The following is a 20,781-nucleotide window of genomic DNA, read 5'->3' on the forward strand; positions in this document are numbered from 1 at the left end:
AAGGATGAACTACTGACAGAGACGCCAACATGAATGGATCTCAAAATAATTATGCTGACAGAAAGCATGTCAGTGGCTGCCTAGGGATTGCCAGGGAGAGGACAGGGAGAGTTGGGAGGAAAGAGTTTGCAAAGCAATGAAAGGAAACTTTTTGAGGCTAATGGATATGTTCATTACCTTGATTCTAGAAATGGATACACAAATTTCAAAACTTTGCACATTTTACATATTAAATAACACTAAAAACTCATTGGTATTTTTAAAAATACAATGTATATCATCTAGAGAAGAATAAAATCACTAGCCATTTCAAAAGACCTAAGTTTTAGTTTGGTAAGAGTGATACTACTTTGGGTTTGAGGATCTGTGTTTCTGAACTGTACCTACTAAAGGTAGAGAGAGAAGTCTACGGACTCTCCCTTCTCCACATCCACAGCTAGTGAAAATTTAAAACTAAAATCATACAAAGGAAATGTTTTTGAATTCCTACAAATAGTAACCCAAAATACTATAACTGCACACAATTTTAGTTTTAACATTATTCTGTAGATGTTTGCTTTTATGTCTTCTATAAGGGCAGTAGTATTTTGCAAAACTGGGTGGACCATGATGGGCTCATCCATTACCTTTAGCTGGATAGCCTGGAGTGAGGGGATCACCAGCACCATTCAAATTTAACACATTCCCTCTCTGGGCTGCAGTGCCAGGAAGATTCCATCCTTTAGGATACGGCTGTACCCCAGGGGCAAAGTAGTCAGCTGGATCTGAGTACAAGATGATTCCTATGGCCCCTGCTAACATGGCATTTTTAACCTGCAGGGGCAATGTACAATCCATAATGTAGAAGAGACAGGTGATTGACTTATTCATCTTAGAGAAAATCAATTTAATAATATAAGAAAATTTAGACACTGCTTTTTATCTTGCTGTTATCACATTCAGTTCTCTTTGCCTTGAATACAATTTCTCTTGGTAGACCTAACAACTCTAATTTATTCTGTACAACTCTAAACAAGTGCATCTTCTGTGAAACATTCCTATGGTCCCCAAAACTGCAAAGTTAACATCTCCCTTCTTTGTACGTCTATATTTTGTATATATTTTTATCACAAGATGGGTCATAGTGTTTTAAAGTATCTTTTAAATGTCTTTCTCCCCTACTAGACTGGGGGTGTTTTTGAGAACTGGGACCATGTCTTATCCACTTTTAACTATCCACCCTCCAAAATCTGGCACATCATATAGTGAGCACTCTACAAATATTTGTGGAACTAAACTAATTTAAAATTCTATGCAGAACAGTGATAGTGTGTAAAAAATTGCCCTGAGTGTTATTGTAAATATTTTTCTAGCAACCCAAACTGACCACGAATAGGGAAATCTACCCCGTAAGATACTGAATTCTTCATTACCAGAAGTATTATAGCAAAAGACAGATGACCATCATCTTAATAAACTAAAAACACATTCCAATATTCAGAAAGCACTCATAATATTAATGGGAGTGCAATGTGTCACAACTTTTTTGAGGGGCAATTTGATGACACCTATCAAAATTTTGAAATAACATACACTACGGTTCAGCCATTCAACTACTAGGAATCTATACTATAAAAATCTTCACACAGAAAGTTAAGTACATACGGACAAAGTTGTTCACAATGGAATTATTTGTAACAGTAACAAATTTAAGACAAGTATCTGTCAAGAGGAATTGTTAAATAAATTGCTTGTCAATTCTGCGAAATACTATGCAGCCATCTAAAATAATGAGGTATTTACTTAATAAGCAGTTATACAGAAATTACTAAGTACCAGTCACTCTCCTAAGTGCTTTCAAATATAAAGTCATTTAACCCTAATGAGGGTTCTATGAGATTAGTGCTATTGTTAGCATTCCCATTTTATACATGAGGAAATACTGGCACAGAGAGGTTAAATAACTTGCTCATGGTAAAAAAATCTAGAGAATAGGGAGCCCAGACTAGACAAGACCGCAGGTTGTATGGGTCTACAGTCCTATACTCTTTACCACTACATTACACAACTCTCAACGTGTTGTTATGGAGGAATACCAATAAGTTACTGCTGAGTGAAAAACATAAAGTTAAACAATATACAGGGTATGACCACTCTTTGTAAAAAAAATAAGGTGTAAAATGAATATATAGAAATAGATATATTTATACTAATATTTCACAGAATTAGGTCTGGAAAGAGCTGTTAAGATTGATTATGTCTGGGAAATGAGTTGGGTAAGGCAGGGAAGTTTTTCATTTTTTAGTTTATATAAATTTCCTTCAGGGGCCAGCCCGGTGGCGCAGCGGTTAAGTTCGCATGTTCCACTTTGGCGGCCTGGGGTTTGCCGGTTCAGATCCCAGGTGAGGACATGGCACTGCTTGTCAAGCCATGTTGTGGCAGGCATCCCACACATAAAGCGGAGGAAGATGGGCACGGATGTTAGCTCAGGGCCAGTCTTCCTCAGCAAAAAGAGGAGGACTGGCAGCAGATGTTAGCTAAGGGCTAATCTTCCTCAAAAAATAAATAAAATAAATTAAAAAAATAAAAAATTTCCTTCAATTAAATTTTAAAAAGCAAACTTTGCTTTGTGATAAAAATAATTTCCCTCTCTAGATATGTGAGGTCACTTTTACGTATGTTTTTATACAGGATTTTCTGTGCAAAGATGGCAAATTGCAAAACAACATAATACAGTCATTTACGATGACAGGGATGCATTCTGAGAAATGCATTGTTAAGCAAATTCATCATTGTGTGAACATCATAGAGTGTACTTACACAAACCTAGATAGTATAGGCTACTACACACCCAGGCTATATGGCACTAATCTCATGGGACCCCCGTTGTACATATGGTCTGTCACTGACCGAAACATCATTATGCAGTGCATGACTGTATATGTGTTGGAAGCAATTTTGGAAATTGTGATGCGAGCTGATCATTTATATTTACAGGATATATCCTATCTTCTCTCTAGAAAAGCAAATAACACAATACTTTATTTCCTCTGAAGATTTTCCCGTATCTTGCAATAACAATCTTTCCAGTGCAGTTAATGCTCATCTCTCTTTCCAGTTTGAAAAAATCTTCAGTTCGAGCATAATTCACATATATAAGATCTCCCTGTAAGGAAAAGAAAAAGGAAAAAAAAATGTATACTATTGCTAGAATTAAAGGGAAAACCAAAGAATAAGTTTGCTCCACAATACTGCATTATCAAAAGTTATCTTTCCTGGTTTTGCCTTAATAAATAGATCCACGCTAATTGTGTAGAAGTCTTTTGAGAATATTTCAAAATCCTGAAGAGTTAAAAAAAAATGACAATATTTAAACATATTTTAAACAGGATGTTCTGTTTTGAAGAAAGTATCAGTGTATGCTAAGCCACAGGAAATAGAAAAAATAAAAGTCATTTAAAAAATCTCAACTCTGTTTAATTTCCAACCATAGTATTAATTTAAAAACTTCTGTTGTGTGATCTATAAAATCAGATCAATAAATCTATAACAAAGTCAGACTATGAACAAAGGAAAAAAGGTTGTAAAAACCTCTATTGCCCTTACTGAATTAAATCGTGTTCAGCACTTATTTCAAAGAGTGGCGTCTGCTTCATTAGAATCTGATTTTTATTTGTTTCCTTTTTCCCTTTTCTGGTGTTCTTTTTTGTTTTTTAAATTATTTTAGAGAGGGTGTTCATAGCACTGAACCTCAAAGTATAGATTAGCATGTACGATCCACCTAATCTCCTTGGTTTAGTCCTCTACATAGATTTTATATAACAAAGAAACGTTTAAAGAACTGAATAAAAATGTCTTTTATTTTACCTCTGGTGTGCCTTGGGCTGAGAAAGCGTTATATGGCGGTACAATATTTGTAACATTCTCATATCCATCTGGTGGCGGTTCAAGGTATGATGTTTTGAAAATCTAGCAAGAATTGAAACACACAAAGTTGGAGAGAAATATTCCAGATTGTTATTAAAGAATAATGCATTTTGCCCCCAAGCACACACTCAGGATGAAGCATTCTGAAACACTGGTTCTATAATTAAACAGGTAAATTCCACTGACAACGATGAGAAAGAACTTTATCCATTATTGCTGTCTTCAAAATAGTAGAAACTTCATAAATGCATGCAATCTCAGGTAACTAAAAGTTCCCATGAGAAGTATTAAAAAAGAGCTTTAAAAGTGGCATTCATGATTCTCCTCCTCCTTTTCCAATTATTCCTTTTCAGCTTTGTGAGCCCCTTTTTTTTCCAACTCCATTTAAGTAACATTTCCTGCGTTTTACTCCCAGCCCACTGCTTGCCTCATTTTACACTCCCTTCCTGCAAGATGTCATTGACTCTCTAAATTTTATCCATAGCTAACATGCTTATGAAACTCAGCTTTCCAAACTTGTAATTTTAAGGACCTGATGGTGATTTCATCTTGGATGTCCAAAGTCAACATGTCAAAATTTGAATTTATCTTCTCTCATCCCAGGCCTACTTCTGGTTCTGCATTCCCTACCACTGTTAATAGCAGCACTAGCTACCCACCCACACCAGACACCTAGGAGTCATTCTGAATTCTGTCTTCACCTCCTTCCTCCAGTTGATCGCTAATCAGGTCCTGCTAATACTGCTTCCTAACTATTTCTTCAATCCATCGCCCTTCCTCATTCCTGCTAACATCCTAAATCAGGGCTTCATCATCTTTTACTTGGACTACTGTCTTAAGACTCCAACTTTAACTCCTTGCCGAGTCTGGGTCTAATCTAAACACTGCCCCAACCACCTAAACTGTCTCTCCAGCCACATCCTTCCTCTGCTTAGGATTTATCAAATGTTTCCACTGACTAAAGTTGAATTCTGAGCTCCTTAGGACAGCGCATAAGTTCTTCTATGACCTGTCCCCAAAACATACATACTGGTTTATCTCTTATCATGACCCACTTTGTATTTTACACTTTTGAAATACAGAAAATCCTTAAGTTCCTCCAATACTAAGCTAGTATATGTCTCCAAACCTTTGCCAGTTATTTTCTCTTCTGCCTAGAATTCTCCTACCTTGCTTTTTCATGTGGTTAACCTCTTAGGATCTTTCATGACTCACATATCAACCCTTTCAGGAAACCTCTCTAACTCCCGGGCTGGACTGAGTGGTCCTTTTCTGTGTAGATAAAGAACTCTAATCACATCTTTCAAAGCACTTACCATACTGATTTGAAATGATGTGTTCCAATGTCTGTTTCACCTTTTTTAAGCAGAAGAACCATGGCCTAGTCTTCATTCTGACCTCAGGACCTAACACTGTGTCTAACTCATAGTAGACACTGATTAATTAATTTGCAACTTATTAACTTTTCTAAGAACTATGAATTCCATTGCACTATTAACAAATTTCTACTTTTACTTGACCCTAAATTCTAATTCACACACAAAAAATGGAGTTATAAAGTACAAAAAGTATCAACAATTCTACACCACCTCAACTCCATGTTCATCCATGACTGATATATAGTTGGCATTTGTCTCATTAGGGTAAGATAGGAGAACATCATAATGAACCAACTTGGCTGAATCCAGTCCAAATTTCTTCCACTGGGTTTGGATTTTCTTGGCAAGCAGTAAATTTTGTTCTGTTCCTGCCAGATGAGGAAGCTTTGTAAAAGAACTAAAATGAAAATAAAACACAAGTGGAGTTAAAGTTAGAGACTATATTCAGATAATATGCCCAAGAACTATTCTAGATGCATTACTCACCATTTAGGCATTATCGTTTCTGTATCAGAGATATAAAAAACCCAGCTAGAGATACAACTTTCTAGATATGCCAGTTTTTAAATATCTGTGTGTAACTGCGGTTTTCACATTTTGCTCCCCCCAAAAATAACACATGCCATGGTAAACACACACTCAGCAGAGGCCCAGGTATGAAAAGACACCTGGAAGAATGTCATGCCTGTATACAATGGTGCTCCTTCTTGTTGCTCATCAGTAAATGAAGACATTTTGAAAAAAAAGATCATAATGTTTGCCAGAGACCAAGTGGGGCAGTCTGTTTAACAAATACTTCTGCTATTTTTATCATATTGTATGCCATTGTTTACTAATCTTATTGATGTTAAAGTCCATGCATTTTTATTTTCATATTCTCTAGTGCCTACTTCCTGCCTGTTATCCAGGAATTCTACAATACAGGTTTGTTGAATCAAATTTGGACAGCATTCTCTTGGTTCTGGGTGTAAACGATTTGGAGGATTTAAGTGACCTCACAGACATAGTTCTTAAAGAGATTCACTTTGCTTGAGATAAATAATATTTCAAAACAGTTTCCCAAAACCCCTCCCCCGATCAGTAGAGCAATACTTTTGTAAATTAGTTTTTTAGCCAACCACAGGACAACCAAAAAAGATCGACAGTAAAGAAAAATGAACATTTATGGAAAACTTACTATATGCCAGGGACCTGACCAGGTTCTTTCACATGGGTTCTCTCATTTAATTCTCATAACCCTTCTTCCATTGTCCCCATTTTGCAAATGAGGAAATTAGAGAGTAGTTGAATAACTTGCTCATAATTTTATAACTATTAAATGCTGGGGCTAGAATCTGAAAGTCACAGATGTCTGACCTTGAGAAATAGCGATATTTTTAAATCATTCATCTGATCATATTTTTCAGTTGCCTAAAATCCTTCTACAGCTCCCTTTACCCTGCATTATAAAGTTCACACTCCAACATGGCACAGAGCGCCCTTTTTCATGCACCCACCCTTCCACCTTCATTTCCTACCCATCTCCTTATACACTTCTCCACTCTACATCATTTAGTCTATGCATTTTTCCACTGAAATGACCACCTTTTAGCCTTTGCACAAAGTCTTCTCTCACACATAAATAATATTCTATTTACCTGAATCTCCCTCTATCACCATGTCTGTTCAATCCCTTTCCCACCTGCAAGCTCTTAATCATCCATTAGGACTCAAGCATCTTCTCTGTGAAGCTTTGCCTTTCTATCTCATTAAATGAAAACTGCAGGTTACAGATAGTTAATATCTTACACTACTTGAAAAAAATTATTAGTGTTCATAGACAGAAGTTATTTTACATGCATAGAAAAATAGTGAGCCTGGGATTATTCAATTTCTACTTTATATAATTCATTATTGTTTTATTTTCTATAGGGAACAGATAATATTCTTACAACTAGGAAAAACAACAAATATTTTTGATGGAGGATTTACCATGAACTTTTGCCTCCCATCTTCTAGGTAACCCACTGAAACAAAATACAGAAGTGCAAAAAGGGGCCAGCCCAGTGGCACAGCAGTTAAGTTCACATGTTCCGCTTTGGCGGCCCAGGGTTTGCCAGTTTGGATCCCGGCTGCAGACCTACACACTGCTTGTCAAGCCATGCTGTGGCAGGTGTCCCACATCAAATAGAGAAAGATGGGCATGATGTTAGCTTAGGGTCCGTCTTCCTCAGCAAAAAGAGGAGGCTTGGCGTCAGATGTTAGCTCAGAGCTAATCTTCCTCAAAAAAAAAAAAAAAAAGGAAGAAGTGCAAAGGAACAGCAGCAGGGTATAACATCCTTTACTTTACATCTGAATTTCTCCGCATGGTCTCAGGTTGGCTCTTACAGCTTCAGGTGTCATATATTCACACTAATGTTCAGGAGAAACAAGTACAAACAAGAACAGCTATCCTCTTTTGGGTTTCTTTTAACAGAGGAAAGCCTTTTGTAGAAGATCTCAGCTAAATTTTCCTACCATTCATTGGGGTAATGACGTCATATATGCCTTCTCAAACTATTCATCGCCAGAGGGAAGACAGTTATAATGATTGGATTACAGACCAATCAAGAGATTCCTGGGCTGGAAGGAAGATAATCCTTGACGGAGGGCAAACACCCCACAGCAACAGCTGTGCCAACAGGAAAGGGGCTGGGGAGAAATCAAATCATTCCCACTACATTAACCCCTTTAACCCAGTCTTGAACCCCCCCTTTCCCTCTTAGACTCTTTCACTGATCATAGACCCTCTAGATCCGTGATCGACAATTCTAAATCCTTAGGCCCTTCTTTGAATGCTTGCTTGCCCTCCTTCCTTAACCGGTTTCCTCAGAGGACCCTGCTTACCTGCAGGCTGTTTTATTTCTCACGCCCCACATATCTCAGGGCTAGAAGATCAGCCAGGAGTCCTTTGTAATACCCACTGGCTCTTCCTCATATTTTTCCTCTTTCTTTCAACAAAAACAACTCTTTTAAAGCTCATGTCAAATGTCCCCAGCTACTCTACCTTCCAGGTCCTGTCAAAACTGTGGGTCACCCCTCTTCATTCACTGAAGTCTTGGATTCCTAATTCAACGTCTTTCACTCTACCTCTATTCTTGTCATGATTTTTGGTGTGCGATTTCTGTATTCAGTTGGCTGTAAAGGAGAGAAAAGACAACTCGAACAGGATAATTGTCATTCAAACTATTCAGACATAACATCTCATGCAAAACAGAGATAAAATAGACATAAATTTTAATGTTTGGTCAAGAGCATCACCTCATGTAATTTTCTGGGTGATTTCTTTTGGACACTTCCTGCTATGCTGCAGACAGAGCTCAATAGTGTTACCATTTTATCTGGTCTTCTAACTCACATAAATTTAAATATAAGCATTCTGTCTCTCGTGATAAGACATTCTGCCATTTTACCATACCACATGAGAAATATGGACTGAGCCTCTTTTCAAGTGACATCCATCCTACTGCCTACCGACTCTTTTCTTTTATCTCCAAACAAGCACCTCAAAACAGACATTTTGAATTAGCTTCCTAATATCTGACGTGCCTCCGTCACAAATCAGCTCAGACTTCATAAGGACAGTATAGCTGTTTTCACTCCTCATTATTATTGCTTGTTCTAGTTCATCCGTGGAAACTAAGGTGGAACTTGGTGACCCCATCAAATCACAGGACAGACAGGGAGGAAATACACCACACTCCATGCACTTCACTTGGCTTTTCTGATTCCAGAGTTTAATTCGAGTCTCAGAAGGGGAGAAGAGAAAGAATGCTGCAGGAAAATTTTAAGAAATAATGAACAAAACACTTTCCTAAATTAGTGAAAGACATAAATTAACAAAGTCGAGAATCTCAGAGAATTGTAAACAGAATAAATTTGAAGAAAACTATGCCCAGGTATATAGTAAAACTGCTGAAAATTAAAGACAAAAGTGACATATGTTATATAACTTAAATGACTATGGACTTCTCATTAGATGACAGTACTAGCCAGAAGACAGTGGAAAAACATTTAAAGTTCTGAAAGGAAAAGAAACCAAGGTCATCTTAGAATTGTATATCCAGGAAAAATATGCTTCAAAAATTAAGGTGAAATAAGGATTTTACAGATGAAGAAAAACTAAGAGAATGTGTCACCACCAAACCCCACAATACAGAAAGTGATTAAAATTAAGAAAGTTGTTCAGGGGCCGGCCCGGTGGCACAGCGGTTAAGTTCGCACATTCCGCTTCTCAGCAGCCCGGGGTTCTCCAGTTTGGATCCCGGGTGTGGACACAGCACCGCTTGGCACGCCATGCTGTGGTAGGCGTCCCACATATAAAGTAGAGGAAGATGGGCACGGATGTTAGCTCAGGGCCAGGCTTCCTCAGCAAAAATGAGGAGGACTGGCAGTAGTTAGCTCAGGGCTAATCTTCCTCAAAGAAAAAAAAAAGAAAGAAAGAAAGTTGTTCAGACTAAATCGAAATTCCATAGGATAACCCAAATTTTCAGAAACAAATGAAGATCACTGGAAATAATAAATATCTGAGAAACGGAAAATACTATTTTTTAACTCTTAATTGGCTTTCGATACATATAAACTGTTCAAAGAAAAAATTAAAACATTGTTTTGTGAGGTTTATACTGTATGGATACATGATACTTTTGACAGCTATAGTATAAAGGACGGTAGAAGAGAGGGTAAACGGACATACAGAAATGTGAGTTTTCTGCTTTCATATTAAGTGGTACAACAGTAACTTTAAGAACACAGTGAAGAGTTACAGATGTAAAATGTAATCCCTACAGCACCTACTGAAGAAAACCAATGCAAAGAGGTATAGGCAAAAGATAAACTGAAATGAAATAAAATTTCAAACACTCCCCTCACTACCAAATAAGGACAGAAAATGAGAAATAAAGGAACAAAAATAAAGGGAGCAAACAGAAAACAATAAAGTGGTAGAATTATATGTTACTAGATACTAGATACTCAAATTAAAAGGCATAGTTTACCAGAATGGATAAAATAGCAAGTTACTACTATCTGCTGCCTACAGAGGACACACTTTAATTAAGATTACCAAAATGTATAAAAAAAAAGTGGTAATTATATACTCTCTATAGATGATACACTTTAATTGTAAAGAAAATGATAGGTTAAAAGTAAGTGGATAGAAGAAGATACATCACACAAACATAACTACAAGAAGGCTGATGTGGCTATATTCATACCAAATAAAATAAACTTAAAGATCGAGATGATTACCAAAGATAAAGAAAAACATTTCATAAATAGAAAAGGGTAGTTCTGTCTTGAAGACATAACAATGTCAATGTGTATATGCCTAAAAATAAGCCTCATAATATGTACAGAAAAAATTTACAGAATGGAAAAAATAGACAATTTCACATTATTGGAGGAGATTATAACACCCTTCGTGATAGAATTTAATCCCCCTCCAACCAGAAAAGAAATAAAGGAATCACCATACTAACCAGATAAAGAGGAAAAATTATATGATATATAAATTGATGCAGAAAACCCATTTGACAATATTTAATACCTACTCATGATAAAAAAAAAACCTCTTAGCAATCTTAGAATAAAGGAGAATTTCCTTAACTTGATACACCGCATCTATAAAAATCCATAGATAACATCACATTTAATGGTGATACTCTGAATGCTTCCCCCCTAAGATTAGAACCAAGGAAAGGATGTTGTATGTTTGTTCTCATCACACTTATTCAGCATAGCACTGGAATTCCAGCCAGCACAGTAAGGACAAAAGAAAGAAAAGTAAAAGGTATACAAGTTTAGAAAGGCAGAAATAAAATTGTCCCTATTTGAAGATGGCTTGTGGAAAGTGAAATTAAACACAATATAATTTAAATTTTTTCCAAAGAAAATGAAATACTTAGACACAAATCTAACAATATATATATAAGATCTGCATCCCAAAGATTACAAAATCTTGATTAAAAAAATCAAAGAAGACCTAAATAATTGGAGAGACTTACCTTTTCACGGATTAGAAGACTGGATATGGTAAAAATGTCAAGTAGTCCCAGATTACTCCATAAGATTAATGCAATTCCTATCAAAATCCCAACAACGATTTTTCTAGACATAAATATGTTTATTCTATATTTTATATGAAAAGGCAAAGGATATAGAACAGCTAAAACAACCGTCTAAAAGAATAAAGTGGGAGGAATCATTCTACGCACTGTTAAGGTTTATTATATAGCTTCAATAATCAAGACAGTGTGGTGCTGGCAAAGAGTAGATACATAGATCAATAGAGCAGAACAGAGAACCCAGAAACAGACTCATCCAAATATGCCCAGGATTTTTGACAAAGTGCAAAAGCAATTAAACGGAAAAGGATAGCCTTTCAACAAACGGTGCTAGGGCAACTGGACCTCCATAGGCGAAAGAATGAACCTCAACCAAACCTTCCACCTCATGCAAAAATTAACTCTAAATGCATCACAAACTTCAACGTAAAATATAATCCACAAAGTTTGGAAGGAGAAAAGAGATCTAGGGCCAGTCAAAGAGTTCTTAGACACGAACCCAAAAGCAGGATCCATGAAAAGAAAAACTGATAAACTGGACCTCATGAAAATTAAAACTTCTCACCTGCGAATGACCCTATTAAGATGCGAAAAGACAAAAACAGATTGGGAAAAATATTTGTACACCATAAAGCCAACAAAAGACTGGTATCTAGAAAATATAAAGAATGCTCAAAGCTCAACAGGAAAAAAACTATCCAAATCAAAAATAGGTCCAAGACATGAACAGATACTTCACTGCAAGGGGCACATGGATGGCAGATAAGAACAGGAGAAGAGGCGCAATGTCATAGCCACTAGGGGAATGCAAATTAAAGCACAACAACGTATCACTATGAACCTGTCGGAAGGGATAAAATTAAAAATAGTGACAATATCAACGGAACATATAAAATGGTACAGCTATACTAGAAAGCAGTTTGGCAGATTCTTCTAAAACTAAAAACGTACTTACCATACAACCCAGCATTTATCCCACAGAAATGAAAAACCTACGATTACATAAAACCTGTAAATAAATGTTAATAGCAGCTTTATTTATAATAGCTAAAAACTGGGAATAATGCAAATGTCCATCAGCGGTGAAAAGCTAAACTGAAATATCCCTACGATGAATGAATAAAGAGAGTGAAAGACTTGATATTCTAAAGATGTCACTTCTCTTCAAAATTCATCTATCGATCCAATGCAATTTTAATCAAAATTCCAGCAGGCGTTTTTTTTTTTTTGTAGGAATTGAGAAGTTGATTAGAAAATTTATTTGGGGAAAAAAAAAGATGACATGGAAAGATAGCTAAGATATTTGGAAGAGGAAATAGCAAGATGCAAAACAGTATGTAAAGGATGAAAGTAAATAAAAATATATGTATATAAAAAGAATAAAATAAATAAAATTTACTTGGAAATACAAATGACTTAAAATAGTCAAAGCTATTTTTCTCTTTTTTGGTGAGGAAGATTGGGCCTGAGCTAACATCTGTTGCCAATCTTCCTCTATTTGCTTGAGGAAGATTGTCCCTGAGCTAACACCTGTGCCAATCTTCCTCTGTTTTGTATGTGGGACACTGCCACAGCATGGTTTGATGAGAGGTGTGTAGGTCCACAACCAGAATCCAAATCTGAGAACCCTAGGCCACTGTAGTAGAGCACTCAAACTTCCCCACTACTCCACCAGGCCAGCCACTCAAAGCAATTTTGAGAAAGAAAAATCTGTAGGATTGACCACCTGGTTTTCAGACTTACTGTTAAGCTACACTAAACAAGATAGTGTGGCTTGTGGGATAGTGTGGATCTATACATCTCAATGATATGTAGATATATAAATCAATAGATCAATGGAAGAAAATGTAAAATCCAAAAACAGCCTACACATTTATGATCAAGCGATTTTAGACAAAGATGCCAAGGCAACTCAATGGAAAAAGAAAAGTTCTTTCAACAAATGTTGCAGGAACAAGTGAATATTTATATTTTAAAAACCATCAACTCTTGGGGCTGGCCCCGTGGCCGAGTGGTTAAGTCTGTGCGCTCCGCTGCAAGCGGCCCAGTGTTTCATTGGTTCGAATCCTGGGCACGGACATGGCACTGCTCATCAAACCACGCTGAGGCAGCGTCCCGCATGCGACAACTAGAAGGACCCACAACGAAGAATATACAACTATGTACTGGGGGGCTTTGGGGAGAAAAAGGAAACAATAAAATCTTAAAAAAACAAAACAACAAAAAAACATCAACTCTTACATTGTACTAGACATAAAAATTAACTTGAAGTGGATCATTGGCTGAAATGTGCAAGCTAAAAATTATAAAACTTCTAAAAGTAAACACGGAAGAAAGTCTTCACAACTTCTCCCAGGCCAAGTTCGATAGGACACAAAGTATGAAACATAAAACAAAGACCTGGTCAACTGCACTTTAGGAAAATTAAAAATTTCTGCTTTTCAAAATCTCCACTAAGAAAACAAAAAGGCCAGCCACAAAACAGAAGAAAATATTCTCAGTACATGTCTGGCAAAGGAATTATATCCAGAATATTATAAAGAACTACAACTCAATAATAAGAAAACAAAGCAATTTAGAAATAAGAAAATATTTGAACCGAGACTTTATAAAAAAAGATATACAAATGTCCAATAAGCAGTTGAGAAGATGCTTTGCCTCACTAGTCATCAGGAAAATGCAAATTAAAAGCACAGTGAGATACCACTACATACCCGTTAGAATGGTTAAAATGAAAACAACCAACAATACTAAGCATTGACCAGGATGCGGAGTAACTACTACACTCACACATGATAGGTAGGAATGTAAAATGGTACCATCACTTTTGAAATCTGTTTGGCATTTTCTTAAAAAGCCAGACATATGCTTATCATCCAACACAGCCACTCCAAGAGAAATGAAAATGTATGTCCACACAAAAACTTGTAAACGCATGTCCACAGTAGCTTTATTCAAAATAACCAAAAACTAGAAATAACCCAAATGTCCATCAACTACACATTGTAGCATATCCATACAATGGAATACTGATACATGCAACACCCTGGAAGAATTCTCAAATCATTACATTGAGTGAAAGATGACAGACACAAACGAGCACGATGACCTACAAAAACAGAAACCAGTTTAAGAGGCAAAGCATTAATTTGGGATCAGATAATTGCAATTTGGGGACCACAAATTTAGGTGGAAACTCATATAGGGTCCCACTAGGGAGTAAAGTCAGGGGCTTTTAAAGGCAAAGAAAGGAGGTTGTATTTCAAAGAATTTTAATTGTGTTGGAGGCAGAGGTCTGGTCTTGGCTAAACATTGATTGACTATTGATTTCTATCTTAAGAAAGTCCACAATCCTGTCTTTCTGATCAGGATGTCTATTCCCCTGCTGACTTCTCAAACAATTACTTGAAAAAACATTGCCATTTTGGCCCAGTCCAAAGGTTTGGCCCAGAACAAGGTTCAAGACAGCAAAGCAGTTTCTCTGAAAAGGCAGCTCTGAGCCCATTTTCAAATGGCTCCACTAAAGTCAATTTTGACAAGCACATATTGTATGATTCCATTTATACAAAATTTTAGAAAATGCAAAGAAATCCACAGTGATATAAAACTGATCAGTTGATTGCCTAGGGCCAGGTGTGAAGGGAAGAATAAACTGTAAATTTTCTGTATCTTTTTTTTTAAAGATTTTTTAGTTTTTCCTTTTTCTCCCCAAAGCCCCCCGTACATAGCTGTATATTCTTAGTTGTGGGTCCTTCTAGTTGTGGCATGTGGGACGCCACCTCAGCGTGGTTTGATGAGCGGTACCATGTCCACGCCCAGGACTCGAATCAACGAAACACTGGGCCGCTTGCAGCGGAGCACGCGAACTTAACCACTCGACCCCACTTTTCTGTATCTTGATTGAGGAAGTGGTTTGTAGAGTATATGACGCCTCTGTCAATACGCTCAAATTGTAGGCTTTATGTGGATGCAGTGTATTTTTTATAAATTATACTTCAATAAAGCCACTTTTTGACGCTCCTTTATACGACACTACTTTGATAGAGACTGAAGATAGAAATAAATGTCATGGTCATTACCTTCAGGGAGCTCATAATCACTGCCCTGAACATCACTCTTTTTCATGCTTAGAGACTGGTGGATTTGCACTGACCCTTTTGCTTTCATTTTGTCCTGTTTGTGTTACTTATATTTGTAACATGGGATAAAGTTTAATCTGTGGCAGACACAATCTGAAACTCTAATCTCTTTCCTCTAAACCAGAGTTTACAACCATCTAAACTTCCTGACAGAATAAGACATTTAAATAAAATCGCTGATTAAGCCCAGGCACGAGGAACAAAGAACAACATTCAGTTGCAGTCCAAAGTTACATGAAGTTGAAACATCTAACAAAGCAACCAGATACTTTTTCTGTAGATGAAGTTAGGCAGGAAAGACTTCACTCCTGCAACGTTCAAATAGATTTTATCCTAAGAGTAGTTTAAATGGACATTTTAAATTATCATATATTGGTGTGATATCGTAATCTCACACAAAGAAGATTACCCACATGAAGATAACCAGTTTTAATACACTTCTCACTCTGCAATATTTTAACCACTTTATTTTTAAAATCAAATATGCAAAACTTACCGAAGAAATGATTTAATATTTTCAGCTTTCATCTCGGATACCAGTTTCCACCGTATACTCTGATGATAGCGCAGTGAAGTGGCTGTTTCTTTGATTGGTTTAATGAACCAGCCTGGGGGAAGAATACATACACGGATGCACACCACATACACACATAATTGCTTTTGACTTTTACAAAAACTAGAAGCCAAAAAATAGCCCTTCCCTAAGAAATAGATCATGACGATATTTACAAAAATATTCACATTAAATGCAGAAAACCTTCAAATTCTGCTGTGTAATATAATTTTGAGTTGGTTAAAACGAGTTTTATATGAGGGATGTTAGGCATCAAGGCATGGATCTCTGTCTTTCTTGTGCTGGGGTGGCGGGAGGTATCTGGTTCTTGGCACAGTGCCTGACACACAGGAGCATTCCACAAATACTAATTTAATAAATGATGAGGGAAAGGCAGTTTCTGCAGTGCTGCCCATATTAGTGGCAAGTTTTGACTCATTAATGGTGCTTGGAAATGAAATTATCTTTTTCATCCCTTCGGATACTGACAATTCTAAATTGTCTTTCCACGGCCCATAACATTACCCTAAACTCAGTGAGTATTTAATAAATCTGAATTTCAGACACACTTTATCAGAAAGGCTAAAATGCATTCCATTCGGTTTCCAGTTTTGCCGAAATTCCGGAGTTCGCCAGGCCGAGGGGGCTCAGCTGGCCAGGCGAGCCCACACCCAGCCCAAGCACCGCAGCTCCGCGCTTTCCCCGCGCTTTCCCCGCTGAGGGGCGGCTGCAGGGAGGAACACCAGCAACGGGCTGGGGGAAGGGGTTCGTGCACTTACCCACCATGAATCCCGCCAGGAAAGATGCCAGCGCTGCAGCCAAGCACATCCAAAGGTAGAGGCGGCCCCTGGACTTCGCCATGGCTTCCTGGGCACTGACCTTAGGGCGCCGGCTGCAGTGGGAAGCCTCCGGGCTGCGGAAGAACAGAGAGCGCGCCTGGAGTGCAGTGAGCGCTCCGGCGGCCCGGGAGCCTGTGTCAGCCGCAGACCGTCTGCAAAGCCCCGCCTCTGCGCTCCAGGTCGGTCCAGACGCAGCGCCAAACCACTCCTGGCTGCTTAGGTCCCCTGGGGACCTCTAGGGGACAGAGGAAGAGAGGAAGCCCTGCAAGGGGAGGAGACATATTCTTCCTACGGGCAGGCAACTTCCATTCTGTTGATCCTGCAGTAATGCGGACAAAGTGTGTGTGGGGAGCTCCTGAAAATGTCCCTAATTGTTTCCTAAAGTTGTTCTGACCCGCTTCTTTGCCACGCTCACCCAGAAAATGCTGAATTTCGACTGTGAAGTGCGTTAAAGTTCTGCGTTTTCTTCCTTGTTGATTACCCCGCTGCCAAATTCTCTGTCCTCATTTCTAACTGCTCTTGCTTGGGAAGCATTTCTAGTCCTGGCTGCTGGACCAAAACACATTAGTTCTGACAAATAAAAATGGCAAGTAATAGGCTATATTGGGGTATATGAGGAAGCCATTTGGTGTAAACCTAATTCGGCCTGACCTTGTCTTTCCGAAAGGGCCTGACCAAGGCCCTTGAGCATGAGTTGTATATCTGCTTTAGAGATTCCCTATGGCATGAGCAAAAGGCCCTTGAGATAAAGGTGCAACTTCCCTCCCCCTCCCAACGTTGGCATTTCTTTAAGGATTAAGCATCTTTCCTTAGGCTAGAAACTGATTGCTGCACTCACCTGTGACCACCCAGCTGAAGACAATAGACTTGCCTCCTGCTACGCCCTCCTGAGATAGCAGACCCACTACCTGCTGTGTCCATCAAGTGCTGTGCCGACAGGGCAGTCTTGTGACTATTGTGGGAGGGAGATTTCAATCATATGTGAAACATCCTGTTTGGGGGTATGTAACCACTCTGTATACCTCACTTCTTTTAGGGATAAGCATCTTTCCTTAGGCTAGGAACTGATTGCTGCACTCACCTTTGACCACCCAGCTCACCTGTGGCCACTCAGCTGGAGACAACAGACTGCCACCCTGCTGTGTTCATTGAGACAGAAGACCTACCTGCTATTTCCATCAATCGCTGTGCTGACACAGCAGTCTCGCCACTATTGTAAAAAGGACATTTCAATCCTATGTGAAACATCCTCTCTGGGGGTATATAACCACTCTGTGCACCCCACTTCTTTGGTGCCCTTTCTTCCTTCGGGAAGAAAGGCCCCGGGCCATGGTCCTCAGATTTCAGCTCAGAATAAACTCTCCCAAATTTTCATTTATGGATTGGTTATGGATTATTTTCGTCGACAATTCCTTAACCACGTTTCAACATCAACACTGATGAGACTGAACTCTTTTGTTTCCCCTTAACTGAACAAGTCTCCACATTTCTGGAATTCTCATTTCTTCTTCTGTAACTGGGGTTTTTCCCTGCCTCACTAGTGTGGTATAGGTTCAAATTGTTAAAATTCATTATAGTGGAACCATTTTAAAATTGAGCAGGAGCTGCCTTTCCAGACAAACTGCTTTACTGTCTTGAATCTCAATCTGGGCCAAAACGACAATTGTTTTATGAGCAATTGTTTGAAAAGTCAGCAAGAGCACAGACATCCTGATCACAAAGACTGAGGATTGTGGCCTTTCAAAGAAAGAATCAATAGTCAATCAATGTTTAGCCAAGGCTCGCTCTCTGCCTCCAACTCCAATTAAAATTCTTTGTAATGCAACCTCCCTTCTTTGCCTTTAACAGCCCCTGACTTTTACTCCCTAGGGGGACACGATTTGTGTTTCTACCTGAATCTGTGGTCCCTGAATTGCAATTCTTTGTCCCCAAATAAATGCTTTGCCTCTTCAACTGGTTTCTGTTTTTGCAGGTTGACAAAATTAATAAGATTAACCATTGAAAGTGCCTTTTACTGTAACTGATGGTAGATTCTCGGCAATGTCACGCTGCCTGTCCTCCTCCTCTTATGACATTTATAGAGCATTTCTCTTTAAAAGTATTTAGAAGGTTTGCAAATGGTGGTCCTTGTAGATAGGACTCCTGCATCCGTCCATTTAACCCTGGAAGAGATCTTTAGCAATACCTGATTAGATTCCTCATATCCAACCAAAAGCAGTTTTGCAGCCAAAGCAAAGTTGCCTCCGAAGTGGACTATGGAGGGGCCAGTCTGGCTGTGGTTATACTGCCAGTCTTCGCTGCATTGTCTGAGGCCCTGAGGATCTTAGTTAAGGCATTTTTCTTTGCTCCTAACAAGTTCCCAGAGAGTCCAGTTTCTTTTTCTTGCGCTGTAGTTGTTGATGGGTGTATCTGATAGTTTATCCCTTGGAACCTTTGTAGAATCCCTGATAGTTAACTTTGAACCAAATATCTTTAGTGGTATAATGAATTTCAAAATATTTGTGTGTTGTTAAAGCCCAAACTAACTCCAGCTCTATTGGCTACTAGGCCTTTTGTCATTCCTCAACTGATGCCTCCAGCATTTTCTATTTTATAGAAGACCACCTTTAAAAAAGATATTATCATTAAATAAGCAACCCCCCTCCCCACACAGCAGCATGTGCAGCAGGTTAGAATGAAGTTATTCAAACAGAAGCAATAGCCAATGACGTAGCTCTACTCCTCATAGTTTAAGAAACACTTCCCTCACACATCCTGGATTATTTTTATATGTTTTATTACTAAATAATATTGGAATTTTAATAAATATCCAATTTCTACTTTAACGGTTGGGTAACAAGGGTCTCCTCTATGCCACAAATGATATAAAATATTATTTGTGTCAGCATACACAAAGAAGTGTTACACACATATCTTTTGAGGATTGATTATATAATTTATTAATTCCTAGACCCTTGGCTTTTTCTATCTGCTACCCATGGGACCACGCGCTATTAACTATATCTCTTTCAAAAGGCAGATCAAAATCATGTCTAGAAAAAGGTTTGTTGGAGAAAGGGAAGGTAGAAACGAATGATTAAAATGACTAGCCTATTTGTGAAATTTGTTCTTTTCTTACTCCTATCTCAATTTGTATAGCTAGTTAAAGTTTGACTAATAGAAGAAATCAGTGCAGTAATTAGCAGTTTCCCAACTTGATTAGTCTTCCCAAGTTAAAATTAGATGATTCATTCAATCAATATTTATTGAGAGGCTATAGCATGCCAGCCATTGTGAAAAGTTCTGAGGATCTGATCTTTGCCTTTAGGAAGCCTCCAGAACAATGAGAAGGCAAATATTGAATATGTAATTAGGTGTAAAGCATTCTAAGAAGGAGCAGTATTACCTTAAACGTGAATGTTGTCGCTGCCTCAATAGGTGGCATCTGCAAACTTTGTCTTGCCAATCCATTGTAAAATGTCCAGTTAGCTGGTTCAACAAATCTTTGGCCTTTTGTTAATACAGATACAGATTCATTACTCCATCTTAATTAAGCTTATAACAGAAGGCTGCTATCACAGTTTCTAATTATTAGCATCTTAGAAGATATTCGCATCTTGCAAAGCATACTTAATAACGCAACATTGTTGATTTATGCCAACCACTTTCAACGTTTCCTTCAAAGCTAAAAAGTGTGTAAGAAACTCAGTATTGGAGAACCAATCTCTCAATAAAACTCTTTAACACATACAATCTGTTCATTATTCAGTGAGCCTCTGACAGGACAAAACGCACTTATCTTCTCCATTCGTAAAGGTAAACTGCTCTTATATAATCCTTTTTCCCCCTCTTCTCACATCCTAGAAGAGGCAATCTTGTACAAAGTTCAAATCCCATCAAGTG

At 38.0% G+C, this 20,781-nt stretch overlaps 1 protein-coding gene across 9 annotated transcripts in view; it reads right to left on the reverse strand.

Moving 5' to 3' along the window:
* Window positions 1-20,781, reverse strand: part of NAALAD2 (N-acetylated alpha-linked acidic dipeptidase 2) — a 61,354-nt gene that overhangs the window by 38,447 nt on the left and 2,126 nt on the right. For 4 of the 9 annotated variants that reach the window (XM_070623918.1, XM_070623920.1, XM_008531685.2 and 1 more), the window contains exons 3-9: window positions 20,285-20,388; window positions 16,840-16,973; window positions 16,004-16,115; window positions 5,496-5,682; window positions 3,847-3,948; window positions 3,020-3,145; window positions 627-813 (exon numbers count right to left, since the gene is read on the reverse strand). In XM_070623918.1, the coding sequence (XP_070480019.1) occupies window positions 627-813; window positions 3,020-3,145; window positions 3,847-3,948; window positions 5,496-5,682; window positions 16,004-16,115; window positions 16,840-16,973; window positions 20,285-20,349 (913 nt within the window). In that variant the 5' untranslated portion in view covers window positions 20,350-20,388. Of the gene's footprint in view, window positions 1-626; window positions 814-3,019; window positions 3,146-3,846; window positions 3,949-5,495; window positions 5,683-8,310; window positions 8,442-16,003; window positions 16,116-16,839; window positions 17,162-20,284; window positions 20,389-20,781 lie in introns of those variants that run through there. The other 5 variants (XM_070623922.1, XM_070623921.1, XM_070623923.1 and 2 more) reach the window with 4 other exon arrangements.

The sequence above is a fragment of the Equus przewalskii genome, chromosome 6, assembly GCF_037783145.1.
Source record: "Equus przewalskii isolate Varuska chromosome 6, EquPr2, whole genome shotgun sequence".
In the NCBI taxonomy this organism is placed as follows: Eukaryota; Metazoa; Chordata; class Mammalia; order Perissodactyla; family Equidae; genus Equus; species Equus przewalskii.